This window comes from Schistosoma haematobium, chromosome 4 (assembly GCF_000699445.3).
Source record: "Schistosoma haematobium chromosome 4, whole genome shotgun sequence".
NCBI lineage: Eukaryota > Metazoa > Platyhelminthes > Trematoda > Strigeidida > Schistosomatidae > Schistosoma > Schistosoma haematobium.
This window is the reverse complement of record NC_067199.1, coordinates 11,842,424-11,859,217: the sequence shown is the minus strand read 5'-3', so window position 1 is coordinate 11,859,217 and position 16,794 is coordinate 11,842,424. Positions and strand designations below refer to the sequence as shown.

The 16,794-nt window shown below is 31.5% G+C and overlaps 1 protein-coding gene across 1 annotated transcript in view; it reads right to left on the bottom strand.

Annotated features, from left to right (window-relative positions):
- Positions 1 to 1,789: 1,789 nt before the first annotated feature.
- Positions 1,790 to 16,794, bottom strand: part of MFSD6 (Major facilitator super domain-containing protein 6) — a 28,727-nt gene continuing 13,722 nt past the window's right edge. The window contains exons 5-8 of the mRNA XM_051215663.1: positions 14,700 to 14,807; positions 10,953 to 11,114; positions 5,928 to 6,101; positions 1,790 to 3,177 (exon numbers count right to left, since the gene is read on the bottom strand). Of these exons, the coding sequence (XP_051066194.1) occupies positions 3,092 to 3,177; positions 5,928 to 6,101; positions 10,953 to 11,114; positions 14,700 to 14,807 (530 nt within the window). The 3' untranslated portion in view covers positions 1,790 to 3,091. The remainder of the gene's footprint in view (positions 3,178 to 5,927; positions 6,102 to 10,952; positions 11,115 to 14,699; positions 14,808 to 16,794) is intronic.

Genomic DNA, 16,794 nt, shown 5'->3' with positions numbered 1-16,794 from the left:
TATAATGTAAAACACTAAGTATGGTTGTTATACTTATATTTAAATAATTCATTTGGTGAATGAACATGGCAGTAGGCAATATAAAACGCTGTTATCGTAAACTTGTAAAGTGTTTTTCCACATGATCTTCCATAATAAATTCTATAAGCTTCATACAATTCTGATAAACAAAAAGTCAGTCTTGGGACAAACAATTCAACTTAGTTGTCAGTATCAAATTCAATAAGTTAATCAAATAGCAGGTAACAGAATGTACCTATAAGTGTCTTATTTGTAAACACTGCTATTCATTAGAGATTCCGGATTCCGTTAACAGAAATTCATTGGTAATCTTTATAACAGACACGTCACAAATTAGCGCTGATTACAACTTGCTTCAGTTACTATGCTCACAACATACACACATCGTCCGACTTATGAAGAAAATGTGACCCATCAATGTGGCACTTATAGTAATGTTGTATACAGTTCTGTGCTTCAACTTACATTTTACAAACAGCTATGAACATCCAAGTTCAACACCACTATAATTATGGAGGTGAATGAAATGCAAATGCTTTCACAACTCATTTTCGCATATAACTCCGACATGAGTAAATAGATGAATAACATCACCACAACTCATAAACAATTAGAAAAGAACGCTAATGTCCACTCGTCAGGATAGCCACAAGCAACATATACCTATGTAGTATGTGCTTGCTGTTAGTAAGAATCGACCATCTATTGATTATTTTGTTTTCCAGACTAAACGTTATTTATCTCCATAAATGATCTTATACAATATTTTGTGACGTCACCAATGTTTGTTTCATTGCTGAGTTCCGTGGTCACAAAGGAGATATGAGTGCCAAAAAATTGTTATTTAGCTTCGATTGCTCGTTCAATTTTCACCACGTATTTGGCCTGAATTGCTTTGGACTTATGCCGAGTAAGTTTGTAATACAGTAGGAATTCAAGAATTAACTCATTAATACTTGTTATTTGATTCTACTTCTTCTAGGGTTGTGTAGTATCAAGCACTGGAAGCTTCAAATCCCCATCACATAACTATGAACGCCTCACTGTGTTATTATTTTACTTTACACCGTGTTTATGATGCCAATCGGTTAGGTTAATTACTTCAACCTACATTTTACAAACAGCTACCAACTCGACAATGTGCATTAGAAATTAGTTCATAATTTGGTCTGTGATTGCGGATTCTGTTTACAGAAATGCATTCGTAAACCATATAACATACACATTATAAATTAGTATTAACTATGACGTGGTTTAGTTACCATGCTCAAAAGAAACACGCATCGTTTTACTTATGAAGGACATGTGACTACTTAATGTGGCACTTCCAGTAGTGTTATACACTGTTTCTGTATACGTCCAGAAAGCAGATAGAAAAGACTCAACGTTAATTGCTACTCACATAATTTTTCTCAGATACGTTACATAATAATATGTAACTCAGTCTAAAATGGTTTTGCTTATAATAGATATGACTGTTTATGGCTGTATGTTAGCAAGCTATATAATATTGATAAATAGTTTAACGCTTAACTGCATCATCCTACATTTTATAACCAACTACCAAAATCCATGTTCATCATAACCATAATCAAGGAGGTGAACCAAATTTAAAAGGTTTTAAAGCTTATTTTCCTTAAAACTCAATTTGTGATCTATTTTTGACTTGAAAAATGGTGAATTTTACTTGCTTGAGGTTGTATTGTTACAAATAACCACATTAGGCTGACTTAATATTCACTCAGGCTGTAAGCAACAAATACGTCAAACTACTCATAAACTGGAATAAAAGCTATGTAACAATCATAAACATTACGAAAATTAACGTGTGACGGGAAAAAATGGTGTTAATAGCTGATAAATAATGACACAAAATATCGGCGACAATGTGTAACATGTGCACGAAAACCCCTGGCTTACCGGTTTACCCGTCCCCCAAAGTCGAAATACATAGTTTCATATGAAAAATGATGATAAACATGATCGTAATTTGATAAATAAAAAAAAGAAAATGATGAAATTATAATTATTCAACTATTTGTTAAACCTTTTTCTGTAAATTGTAAGTATTCGACTTATTTTCAAAATAGAAACACAACTTGAAATAGTCATGATTATCTGTATAAAAGTCGAGTCTTATAACAAAGAAAATTATCTGTTCAAGATATTCAATTTGTTATAAGTTTACTTTGTATTTCTATTTATTACTATCAACTTGTTGTTGTTTTCATTGTTGATCAAAAATGCGCCAATTTGAATGATGAGTAAACTTACATCTTTAAATTCTTCTTATTTGTGATTGAGTAAAAGATTACTGATAATCATGAAAAATGTATTATATAAATAAATATTTAGTATATTGAATTAGAATATGAATGAAGTAAGTACTTGCTTGCAGTAAAATATTGTTATCAGTTTTTAGAGAAATAAAATACTTTGGTACTTCCTTCTTCAAAGCATTAGAAAGTATAATGATTAAATGCATAACAAGAAGGAGAAGAAGAAGTAGAAGAAGCGAAATGACATATATATATATATATATATATATATATATATATATATATCTGTAATAGGAGAAAGGATTAATTCACAACCATTCAATGAATATACATTGTCATTGTTATACTTGACATGAATTTATTCACTGTAACAATAAATGATTAATCAAATAAACTAAAGAAGTTTATATCAAAGTTATAAGTCAATATATTCATAAATAAATAAATTTGAAATGATTTAAGAAATTGTTTATATGGAAATAAAGTACAATTATTCAAGATTATGTTTGATGAAGTTGTTTTTTCTTTTTCAATGTTCAACTGAAGGTTTTTAAGAAGAAGAAAGAATTCAGTATGTAATTACTTAATTTTGTATAAGAAAACGCTAAAGAAGTAATGTATTATTTGAGAAAAAGGAAATATTCGAAATAACATTCACAACCAACTATTACCATGTTTGTTGTTGTTGTTGTTGCTAGTAACCATAAAATCATAGATCTTATAACATTTAACAATAATGAGTTATATCTTCAATGTTATTAGATCCAAAATGATGAATAAACTATTTGTTGTTATTGTTGTCGTTGGAATTGATTTGATTTTTGTTCATTTTGTAAATAGTAGTCATGAGTTACTTCAGTTGTTTGGAATACATTACCTAGTTTTATACAAAGGGGATAATAAAATGTAATTTTTTTTCAAATGTTCTTTTGTTTGTTTTTTAATATAGGGAAGTAATAAAAAATTGATTTATCGACAAAATGTTTCTTTCATCTAATATGTTTTCATTAAGCTAAATTATTTATAATTTCAATTATAATTCAGTGAACTCTACTATCTCTATTTTAATTTACTCAATCCGTTAACTAGAATGGAAAGTACAGTTTGTGTCTAAGTTTTCGTGATAGTGACTACTGAAGACCTGGTTTGTTATGTAATAAGACTACATGCTTAAACAAAAAATAGTAACATAAATGTTTCGCCTGGCAAAACGTTGGATATACTTTAAATTCTTTCGCTGAGATTTTCCAAATACATTCTTCCTCTTTAATGCCTTACATTAACTCAGTGCCTAAATACCGTGAAACTATTCAATCAAATTAGACGAAAGATCTTATTTATAAAAGAAATATGATTAAATTTTGTAGGGGATTCAATGAAATTAGTTTGTATGTTACTCAATTTTCAATCAATTAGAACCTAAATGTTAGGGTTAATTATTAAGGATCGTATCATTTCATGAATAATAACATTCATTTCTCGTCATTAAGTACCACTAAATAGGTAGCCACGGGAAACTTATATTTTAAAGTTTTCTTGTCTTAGTAACAGGATTTCAAGTAGTTTCCAGTCCTGACCTGACTAAGGATTGTAAATGATAACAATAAGTTAATAAGAATTTTGTTGATAAGGTGATTTACTTGATAATATTTGAAATCGATTAATTAGATAAGTAATAATATGCTTTACAAATGGATCAGATATATTAAATTGATCATTAATTAGATTACATGTTTTACAAATAAGATAATTTATCACTTTTACATAACGAATAAAGTTGTATGTCCATTCTTAAGTTGATTTCAAAGTAGATTGAATGATACAAGATTTATTTAAGGAAATAATACCTAATTGGTCAATTGCAATTTAACTAATCCGATCATACACATCAATTATGATATCGTTGTAAATGCGACGTTTTTGAATAAACTGTTTCAGTGATCATTCTGTTATTTAAATAAGAAATTGGTGAATTTATCAAACAATTTGTGTATAACACTCAAAATTCTTTTGCAAATTAGGTTAAGTAAATTTAATGTAATTCGATTCAACAACTAATCTGTAGTATCACAAATTACGCAAGTATTTTAGTGCAGGAAGAATGACTTTCTGACCAGCGTTATTGAGAAAAACTGTCATGAATTGGAGAAGGTATGAAGAGTGAAACTACGGGAGAAGAAGGATAATAAGAAAAGATGTTTAGTGGCTAACAGTGGAATCCAGGATGCGCGTTTCGTTCTATTGGGGACTCGTCAGACGGATTTACCTACATCTGTGTTGATGTTCGCTCTGGGACTCGAACCTAGTATCGTTCGCTTCAAACGTCATCACGTCCCAAATGGGACGAAACGTGCGTCCTGGATTCCATTGTTAGCCACTTAGAATGCTTGTGAATTAAGGCAATATCGAGGCATTACACACAGTATGCACATATGTCAATAAGAGACTAATCAATTTCAGTTCTAAATATCAATGCGAAGATTCAAGTACACAATACGAAGTGAATTTAAAAAAGGATAATGTTTGTTTGATGTTGAATAATGTTGATCATTAAGTTTGTTTCCAGTGTTATTAAAATATATACTATCGGAATTTGTATAAAAAGTTCAATTTTCGACAGTCTGAAACTTTATAAAGAGGGGTTCTTCTTAAAAATAACACAAGTTAAACAAGAACAAAGTAAACATCAAGTCAGATATTTAGCAAATGAAAATTTCGCGTCTTCCTAGTGTAAAATGACTCTATGTCATACTTTTTATTTGCTTATTTATAACTCGGTATCAATAGATCTAACATTTATAGTAGGATTACACTACTCAACTCGCATATGTATATTTGTACAACGATCTTGGAAAACTTCTCGACTTCAATTGAATAGATAGAATATTTTCCTAAATAAGTAAAGTAGGATTTAACATTTTATGAAATGTTCCCGTTACTTATATTTCTTTATAATTACAGAATAACTTGTTCATTGTTTGTAAATTTCTAATAATAATTTAAGGATTATTGAATACGAATTGGTTGGAGTTAGACATTAACACAGTTGGATGCCGGCCAGATCAGTGGTCTAGAGTTTAAGCGTTCGAGCACATAACCGATAGGTCCTGGGTTCGAATCCCGCGAGGTGGGGCCGTGGATGCGCACGTCTGAGGAGTTCCACAGTGGGGCAAAACGACCGTCCAGTGCTTCCAAGTTTTCTATGGTAGTCTAGCTTCAATTGATTCATGAATTCAATTATTAAACTGTTATTGTTGATTTAGTTTGTAAACTTTTAATTTTAACAAGATCACTAGGAAGTATTTTATTTAACTAATTATTTAGTTCTATCATTAGACACTCAGTACTGATTTAAATCAGTAAGGTAATTAATATTACATATAGGGGAAAATCACTATTGACAACTGGATACATTTGTGAATCTTTTCCAGTAAGATTTATTATCAATGTATAAAAATGCTTAAAAAGATAACTGTACAAATTGACGAATGATCCAAAATCATACTTTTAATCTTGATTTTGTGTGTGTAAATCATAACATTAATTTGATTTTCAACACATACAGTCGTTTAAAGTATGTGTGTGTGTATGACAGAGAGAGAGAGAGAGAGAGACAACAATACTTACCAAATTGTCCTGTATTCGAACTACGTCCGTCTGATGAAATTTGTCCATACATTTTATCATCTTCATTTGATTCTTCACTGGCCGCTGGAATCGGCATAAAATAGTTCAATAAAAGAAATCCTAAAAGAACTAAAGCGGATGCTGCTCCATACGCCCTGAACATTGTTGGAGTTCCTGATAGAAATAGTTAATTAACAGAAAGAATACTTTAAACGTTAAGTTTCTTGAGTAGTGTAATTAAAATTTATAGTAAACATTTACAAAATATACTCTCGTTATGTATTGATATACATTTATTTCAGTCTCACCAGGAAGTTCAGTTTGGTGTATTATCTTTCCAAATAGCCTCTTGTTACTAACATTAGATTCTTCTTCTAGGTCAGTTGGTACAATATTAATTAATCAGAGAACAAGTATTAAATGTTCAATAATCGTTTGTACCTATCCGACTAATCAGCGGTATGAAAATACTGGTTGAATAATCAGACGAAAATATACTATAGCCTAGATCTGAATTATATCTTAGTCAAGAAAATTTGCCGGTTTCTAATGTTAAATGATTGTTAACAATCAGCAGGAACTCTAGGAGATGAATTCCGGGTTATTAGACTTTGACAAGCAAGACATATTTACATTCTTGATGAGGTAAACGCTCCTGCATTTTGTTTATCTCCTAATGTATATACGACAAATTCAGATAAAGCTCCGAAAATCTATTAACTGATAATGTGTTTAAATAGCTCATCACTAATAATTAGAATACACCTCCATAGTAATTGACGTATAAATTTTTTATCTCATGCTACTTCTCTGACTAACTGTAAGATGAGTTCTAGAAAGAAATAAAAACGTAAGTAAACGGCAAACTACATGTCCGTTTCGTTCAGGTTGAAGTTTTTCACAAAATGTGATATGACATTGTCTCAACAAACAGTGTATAAATAAGATCAAGTCATTCTTACAAAAATTATGTGATTTAAAAGACACTTTTCAGTAAAGTACCAAACAGTTCACATGAATCACATACATTTCACAACGGATGTAATAAAACCTGTTAGAGTTTAAAGGTTTTAAGAAATTCATTAATTGTCCAAGGTTTATTATCAATTTTGAAATTTTAATATTTCAGAAATCTCATTGCATAGTTTCATTCATTTATTCAGAATGTATTCATTTCAATAGATTCTTTAATCTTTCCCATAGTTATTCATCATCACCTACAAAATATTTATTCGAGTTAGTGTTATGTCCTTTGATCTGTCTACCCACTTTTGGTGCTAAGGTTACTTATCTAATCCAGATCAAGACCTTGGCGCGATAGGCTGACCGACCTAACCTTGAGGCTAGTACGCGTGAGTTCGAAGCGGGGTAGAGAGAAGAAAAATATTCTATCACCTGACGGGTTGACAAACACACGAATGAGAGAAGACAAGACAACTGGAGCACTGCTCGATCTATTCACGATATCCTGATTTCTGACTTTTTAGATTAGTGTAAAAAGGTACATGAGTAAATAGGTGACTAACCCGACCGTAACGTACAATAATTAGGAAAAACACAATTATGTCCAAAGCCGGGAATTAGCGTAGAAAATAGGGTGCAAAATATTATGTTTAAATTACAATAGTTTCGGAACAGAAAAGGGTATGGCAATGAATCATACATCGAACGAAAGCATGTTTTGTAGAACAGATTAGGGACAAAAATAAATGTTAGTATTTTACAGGCTTTGAATAAAATGTAATAATGTCCCGAAAAGTAGCTTTCGTAGTTTGTCAGGGCTTCTTGTTTCGCTTTTCACATCAGTTAGTGAAACTGAAGGATAAGGTAACCATATGAGGAAGTTATGTATTAACAAATTAGATATTCCTGTTTAATCAGTTCCTTACTCATATTGCGTAACTATTAATAAAATGATTTCTTTGAAAGTTAACTGAAAATTAAATTAGACTGAAACAAAAGTTGATTGTTTATGAGGCGCTAAAAAGTAATGTATATCTATAAAAGTGACCATTTGATATGTACATTATTCTCATGTTTAATGCATAATGAAAGGAGAATTTTTCTTCCTAATAAATTTATACATACTGATCATTATTACATAACTATTTCAATTGCTCATTTTATGTGATGAAAGGTAGAAGTTGTTAGAGTACGATCTAAGAAAGAGATCAAAATGAATGTGATGAATTTTCAGCCAGTTCTTAGTCAATCATAAAATAGGTTTTGTAAATGGATAGTTCATACAAATTCCGCATATTTAATGAATTCATTAAGATTCTCTACAGGTTATTTAGTTTGTAAATGGCTTCACCTATCTGTATATACTTTATGCGTTTTATCGAAACCTTATAAGAACAAGTCTGAACGTTAAGGTGAGATATTTAGAATTAGGATTAGAGGATTAAAATTAAAGTTTTCATCATGAAATGACATCATCTCTCATGTAAAAATACTCTGTAGCTATCAAAATCCAAGCCAAGATCTAAGAGGTGTTTTCTGATTAGTTCGTTCACAAAATATAATGTCAGTAGGTTAAGGATTGTTTCAGAATTAATTAGTTAGGGTTATGATTTTTAAATAGTGTCAGTTTATCTGTTATATACTATCTATAGAGATAGAATTGTGCATTTAGTGCTTTTAAAACTAATATTTAACTTTGTGGTGGCAAAAATAATTTTTTCATTATCATTTTAAACATCTTAATTAGTATGAAAAGGTATTTTTACTACTTGTTAAGCGTGGTATTTAAATTTCGTGCTAAAACCTAAAATTAGTGTTCGAGGTCCTGATTGACTAGAATCGATGCTTTATGTTTACCGATGATATAGCTCTATAGTTAATACATTTGTTTTGAGTTATCTAAACATATGATTCGTTAGCAGTTTGAATTCACCTTCTATATAAGGTCAATTACAGAATCTTCAGATCACGAGAAAAGTATAAAGCCATTGAACCATAACTAAAGTAATCTTCATACTGAAGTAAACTCTACAAACTACCTAAATAAATGATGAAAACCATTATCTGTTATCACATTAGGCATATGTTATTGTCATGTAATTCAATAAGAAATGTAACTAACAAATAATAGATCTTTATCGGGTGTGAGACAATTATCCACCACAGGAGATAGATGAAGGTTTGTACAATATCATGAATTAGTAAAAGTTAGACATTAACACCGCTGGATGCTGGCTCAGTAGTCTAGATGTTAGGTGTTCGGGAGCGTGACAGAGTCGTGGATGAGTACTACTGGTGAGTCACATACTAGGATGTAATGTCCGTCCAGTGCTTCCAGGTTTTCAATGGTGATCTACCCTATATCGACTAGTGATTTCAACCGAAATAATCAAACGTTTCTAATAATAACTTTTGAATTGCAAATATTATTTAGGAATTAACGATATCTCCCACTTAGTTACTCTATAGTAGACAGAATCTTGTTTAGACGTGAAATGGAGTGTAGTCGAAAGTCAACTAGTTTCAAATAACTGTGTCCGAAATAAACTTTCTTCTCATACTAGTAAAATGTACTTGATCTGCAAAAAATAACGAATACATGAAACCTATTTTCTATTCATCTTCTATGAAAGTAATTTTATTAATACGATGTATAGAAAATTTATATACCGAAGGAAAAACACTCCTAAAATCTAAGGAAAATATATCATCCTACAGTATGTGAAAAGCTTTTACCTAAATCAGTATAATAATTTCGAAATCTCTTAAAAACCATCTCTCCCACAAACCCTTAAAGTCAGTTCATCTCATTCTTTTTCAAATAGAAAAATACAAGAGTGGAATAAAACAAATGAAACATTGTAAAACATAAATTTGACCAATCACGAGAAGCCTTACACTATGTAATGTGGAAGCACTCTTCATATGTACTTAAATGTAGATAGACTAGCAGTGAAACAATAGAAAATATCATCATCTATATCAGGTTACACAGACAAATATGGATATAAATTTGATTGGAAAAATGTTTGCATTGTGAATCGAGGAAGTAGGTGTACCAGAATCCTTTTAAAAACGTGAGATTTCGGGTTATTTGCAATCAGCAGACATCATTATGAATCAGCTCCAAAATACTCTGGTACGGTCGAGAGTGGGGAGAGTCAGTTTTCCCTCTCGAAATGCTCTCACATGACCACGTGCATACAACCACTTGCAGGGAAGTCCTACTCACTGCCTTCTCGCGGTGTGGGTGTTGTCTAAGAAATTGAGAGGCCAAAGGGCAGTTTGATAAGTGCGGAGGATCCACCTAGGGGAGTTGAAAAACCCTGATTCCAAATCAATGGCGCACACTTGCTCGAGGGTCCTGAGGGGACAAATGGCGTATGAACTTATTGTTAGTCAACGGCTATCATGGAACTGCATCTCCTGACGTTGCTCTACTGTCTTGTGCATTAGACCACTAGGTTGAAGGCTCGGTCAGTGGTCTTCTAAGAAGATTACCTGCAGTATTCCAGCCCTCACACAAGTCGAATGATGAAGTGTGGCATATATATATATATATATATATATATATATATATATATATATATATATATATATATATATATATATATATATAACATTCGGTGCTTTCTTGTACCAATGTTTATGTGTTTAAATAAATAAATAATAAATTATGAATCTGGTTTATCAATCCATACAGGAATTTCATACAATCTTCTTCTTTTTCAAAGTTGATAAAAACAAAAACAAAATCTGTAGCCGAATATTAAAAAAATACTTGTTTCTTGGATTTTCTTCAAATGCATTTTATAGGTAAATAGGTAATCAATTGCATGGTCAAGGGTTAATCTAAAAGGTATTCATGTTAAATCTAATGACATAAGAAACCTGTGAAAAAACGTGTCACAAGCAAGATTAACAGGACGAACTGATTAAATTTGCGTGTAATATCAAGAAGGACAATGAAAGATTCTCAATTGAACCATTTAATTTAAACAATGTAATATTACCAAATAAAGAGGATAATATTACAAAACAAAAATCAAAATTATCATTTACCATAACTAGATATAACAAGTCCACCAAATATGGCACCTAGACCACGTCCCATACCATAATGTATTGCACGAAGAAATCCTAATGTTGATGAACGAAATTCCGGCTGGAATGCTTGCATAATATATGAACAACAGGCTACCCATACACCAGCATGTGTAAGACCTGAAAAAGATTTCAGAGACAGAACATAATATCATAAGGAATCTGATAGAATCATTATCTTTTAATCATAATATAATATAATGCTTACCATTATGAGTAACAAACTAAATCTTCTTAAACATAGAGAACTTTAGGAAGTTAATTTGATGTACCCTAATTTGTGTTCATTGAAATTAATTTTTTTGTTTGTGTTTTTCAATTTCTTTCTTGTTACTTATTAGAACGGGTTTTCCACCTTAAGTTATTGTCCACGAAACTGATTGAAAATTCACCTTTATTCTAATCTGTGGAAAAGCACGTTCGGTTAGAAGTGTAAAGATATTGGCTGTCTACATTAGTTGTTCATTGGGTGATAATGAATATCATATTTGTCTAGTGCTTAGTTCTGGTCGGTTTCTATCGATTAAACCCCAATGTAATCATTAGTCTAAGCAACCTGAAATCATGAGCACGATGTTGTAATGCTACTTGGTTTTCAGCAGATGACAGAAGACACAAAATTCAGGTTTTATGCTGGTTGTTACACGTCAACAAGATGTTCCTAATATCCTGAAGGTTTTGTATGAGACTCATAACTGAATGCCATGGCTTAAACTAATTATCAAGCGTATGTTGGTTGTTTTATGATTCACCCTTCAAACTATCGTTATTCTACTTAAGGTTTACTATTTTTGGAGATTTTACGAAACACCCGATGGGTAAATTTATTTAGCACTTTCCAACTAAGGCGGGTATATTAAACTATGTAAATGTTCTCTAAAAAGTAACTGATTTATTCTACCTTAAAAATGTATACCTCAGAATAATGCGGAAGTTTATTATTTATACACCAAGACTTCTTCATCGGTTTGTCTATTATTCATTCGTGAAATATCTTTTTACTTTCTAAGTATCAGATATGGGGTAATTCAACGTCTTCATTTTGACGTAACAGTTACTCTTTCAGAGATGATAATTTAAAGTACAATGTGGTTTACTATTTTTAAAAAATTTGAAACAGCAGTCTTATCAACTAGAAGCTGAATGTTTTATCAGTCCACTGGTGAAGTGAAGCATAATCATAATTATATTGATTGATAACATGGAAGTTTGAATAATATGAGTTCAATCAGTTAAGGATTTATTTCAATATTTTTATCACAAAGGTTTGTTTTAATTTTTGCTTTCAAAATTTAACCGCCATCTTTTTAAATTTATAATAAATGGTTTAATTAAAAAGTGAACAATAAGAATAATTAAGCAAAGATGGATAGTGGCTAGCAGTGGAATCCAGGACGCGCGTTTCGTCCTACTTTGGGACTCGTCGGCTAGATGTACCTGCATGTCAGAGTTGATGTTCACTCTGGGAGTCGAACCCAGTACCGTTCGCTTCGGACGCTATCGCGTTATCCACTTGCTTGTACAATAAGAATAATCCAAATAAGATGGATAAGTTACATTAAAAATGCTAATAATTTATTCATAAACATTTCAAAATTCAAATAATTCATATAATGAATAGCAAAACAAAGATACTATTGAACAGAATGTGTTGGAACCAATTGAGTGTGTTTTATATTCTAAGTTGACCTGCTAAACATATATTAATCACCAACTTATTTGTTGTGGATGCGGAGGAATAGACCAATAATTATCATGTTAAGTCCAATGGTGTCCTTGGACTTTAAATGGACATTTTCTATTGGTCGATATCTGTTCACTTGTTGAATATTGTACAAAATGTTGTTTTCTATTTTATGGTACGATGTGGTATGTTTGATTGGTATATAAACAAAGTATGTTTGAAATATAATGATTCATATCTCCGAGGCTGTGGCTTGTGTTCTGGACTCAACTGACTGGGCTAGACAGGGAAGCGAGACCAATCGAGACTCTAGGCCGTCCGTACGTGTTTACGTGTCACTGTAATCGATCGCAATTTAAAGCCATAACATTATTAATACACGTTATATTAACTTTTGTATAGATGAATGTTGAGAATTATGGATAATCTATGGTGACGTATAAATCATGGACAATAATTATAGCTATGATGATATTCTTAAATAAGATGATTCTTTGAGAATTTCCTTATTCATTAAACAATATTTCGTCACAAATTGATCTTAATTGAGGCATTAAATAAATATATGGAACATTTAACTCGAAAATGGAATGTTCTATCCCATGTAAAGTTGTGTGCACCCTTTTTAAACAGACATGAAATTGTTGTCTAGAGTCTCCTTGTTTTCAATGATTTTTCAGTTAACATTAGTATTGGTAAAAAGAAATACGAAAATTATCATACACTACAGGTTAGTAGCTCTTAAAAAACCTTGGTACCCTTTGAGCAGTTCACAGAGCATTTAGTTGCCAAAAATTTTACTTAAGTGTTGGAAAAGTTTAAGGAACGCTGACAAATTTGACCTATCATATCTCAAAGCTCTTGTATAATAAAAAGTAAACATATCAAATCATTAAAAAGGATTCAACTGATTACAATCTTTAAGTTACTGAATTATTATCTTGTATTCATCATTCTTTCAGTTTTCACATTTACTTTAAGGACTAACTTACTGAAATACTTCAAAATGTTTACAAACTCAGAGTCAACTACCAACAGTTGAATTTCGATTGCCACATCTATTTGTCAACGAGTAGAACTCTCCGCCTTAATACGTGTTTGGCAGCTCTATCTATGGATATATCCAAGACGATTTTGGATTAAGTTGGAGACGTCCATTATTGTGTCTAATATAAGCCCATGTTTGTACTGAAATAATCATTATTCTATCATGACGTCAGTTCCAGTGTAATGTTTTTTATGCTTTGAATAACTGTGAAACAATTTGAAAATAAGACTTTGACGGCGAGACTATAATCTATGGAAGAACCAATCAGGTTCAAGATAACAAGTCTTGGATTTTGGCGCGGAATTCTTTCATCCATATAGTATTTTGGGATCATAGCTAATTTCATGGCCAGGCTCTAATTTAGGGACGAGCCAATCAGAAGCGTTTGAACAGTTTCAATTATTAGCCAATCAGAAGACAGTTAGTATAAAGTAAAGATATATTATAAGAAAGTAATGAATTACAGTGGATATTCTTCTTTTACATGATTTAAAAACTTGTTAAGGTTTGATAAAGGTTCGGAGGTTCTGAATTCATAATGCATACGGTATAGAAACTCATCCATAGGGTTAGGGTTGTAGCCTCTCAATAAACACCGCTGCTCTAAAATCCGCTGTAAACCGATCGTATGTTAGCATCACGTGTTAAACTTGGCTCAAACGCTTCTTTTTGGCTTGTCCGTAAATTAGATTCTCGCCACCCTAACCCTATGGATGAGTTTCTATACTGTATGCATTATGAATTCAGGACCTCTGAACCTCTATCAAACCTTAACAAGTTTTTAAATCATGTAAAAGAAGAATATCCACTGTAATTCAGTACTTTCTTACAATATATTTTTACTTTATACTGTCTTCTGATTGGCTAATAGTTGTCAAGGTCATTTGGGATTCGTTGAAAGGTCGTCCCTAAATTAGAGTCTTGCCAAAATTAACATTTCTATAAAAAGTAATAATATACAATTTTGAATCACCTTGTATAAGTTCAAATGGAAGTATCCACCATGGATTTGTGATCCAAGAGACATAAAGAAATCTTGCCACATTGCCAACTAATCCCAAATACAGAACTTTTATATGACCTAAAGATTTAGAAAAAATTGAACTGTTATATTACAATTACGTAATATACACATAAATATAAATATAGCTTTGGCTAGAAACAAGAGTTTAAATGATTCACCTCTGTAAACCAAAATGTTTTGACTTCTAAACAGTTTATATCCATACTTCCACACACGACCAATTCTCAGTTTACGTCTTGAGCTTAAAATCATCCTGTCAAATTATTTAAAATTAAGTCGTTCTTATCTTTCAGCTTTAGCCCATTCGTATAATCGTTTTGTTATCATAATATTTTGTTTCTTACAGTTTCACAGTATTCATTTGAAAGGCTTGAAATAATTCATAATGAATTACTGTTTTATTAGAGAGGCTTAATTCTCTAAGAAGCTGAGTATCAAAATATAATCAAGTATTTTCAGTGCTCTATAATCTTTCATTAATTTTTCTGTTTATATCTGCTAAGAATTAAAAAAAAATCTTTGAAATTTCATAGCATTTATCTTTTAGTGGGGCCCGTTATTTTGACATCGTTTAGATCGGACGATGTTTGTTGACGGGCTCTCCACTTTAGCGGCCCGTGATCTGACTTTAATTCGATCGTAATGAATGTTTGCTATCGCCTATCCTCGTTTATAATCATCGACTTAAATCGTGTTAGTCAATAACGGAATTAAATAAGCCAAATAACGAGATTGGACTTGTGAATACATATGCTTTGCATATAAAACGAACGGAGTAGAGAGAAGAGAAACGATGCATGGTGCAGATGGCGGGTAAGCCAACTCCCATTTAACCAAGCGCTAATCAATATTTATAGCTATACAAAAGTAAGTTACAGACATGTGATAAGAAATGTACACACGCCTACGCGCTCATATAAAAACAGTCAAGATTGAATAAATAACAAGGTCAGAATGTGACTCAAGCAGAATGAATGGAATGGGCTGTCCGAAAGCTAGAATAAGGTATATGGGCTTAACATAATAACCGACACTACAATCTAATAAAACGATTTTATCAAAGATGGAATTTAGTAGGATTCTTGTTATATCCCGATAAGTATAATGAACGATAACTTTTGTGATCCATTTATGGACCGATACTATGCGTATATTTTTATCGTATAATTGCTAGATAACAAAACTTCATATTCATGTCCCGCTTATTATGAGCCTTATTTTGATCTATGAACTATTATTATAAGATTTACCATTCTTTGTACAAATGTTGTTTCATATTTTATGGTACGATGTGGTCTGTTTGATTAGTATATAAACCCAGTATGTTTGAAGTAAACGATTGATATCGCAGAGGCTGGGATTTGTGTTCTGGACTTAACTGACTGGGCTAGACAGGTAGCAGGATCAGTGAGGACTGTAGACTGTTCGTACGTGTTTTATGCGTCATAGGTCTGATCGATAACCCATGGCTCTCTAATTGGCGGTATGATTACGTTACACATTAGCAGGGCACATAGCGACCACAAGTTATTATAACAATTCTGATATTACCATGAGGATGAATATAGAGATTATAATAGTAAATCTTATCATTTACGCTGCTTACCGATCATTATATGATCTATGATGTAACTTGTTTGATAGTAATTGTCTCATGAAATAAGGAATATTGGTAGCCTTTTTTTCCATTTTCAATGGAACAAATCCATCTAATCCTTTTATTCTAATCGTTTAATAAAAATTAATGCTTAATTTATTTGTGATAACCGAAATATGCTGGATATTTGTTTAAATTCAAAGTAGATTTTTATTGTTTTAAGTTGAAACCTTTAATAGATAAACCTGAGATACAAAGTAATGGATAGACAGACAGGTGATTATGCATATCCACCACTATTGAGATATCAGTCAATGGATTGTAGTTAAAATCGATACAAACTAAGTCGTATTAATCCCATTCTCTTTTAAGGCTTAGTTTAAACTAAGACTATAGGTAGATTTATGCAATACAACACCATAGTGTACTTGTTGTTTTCAACTGTAA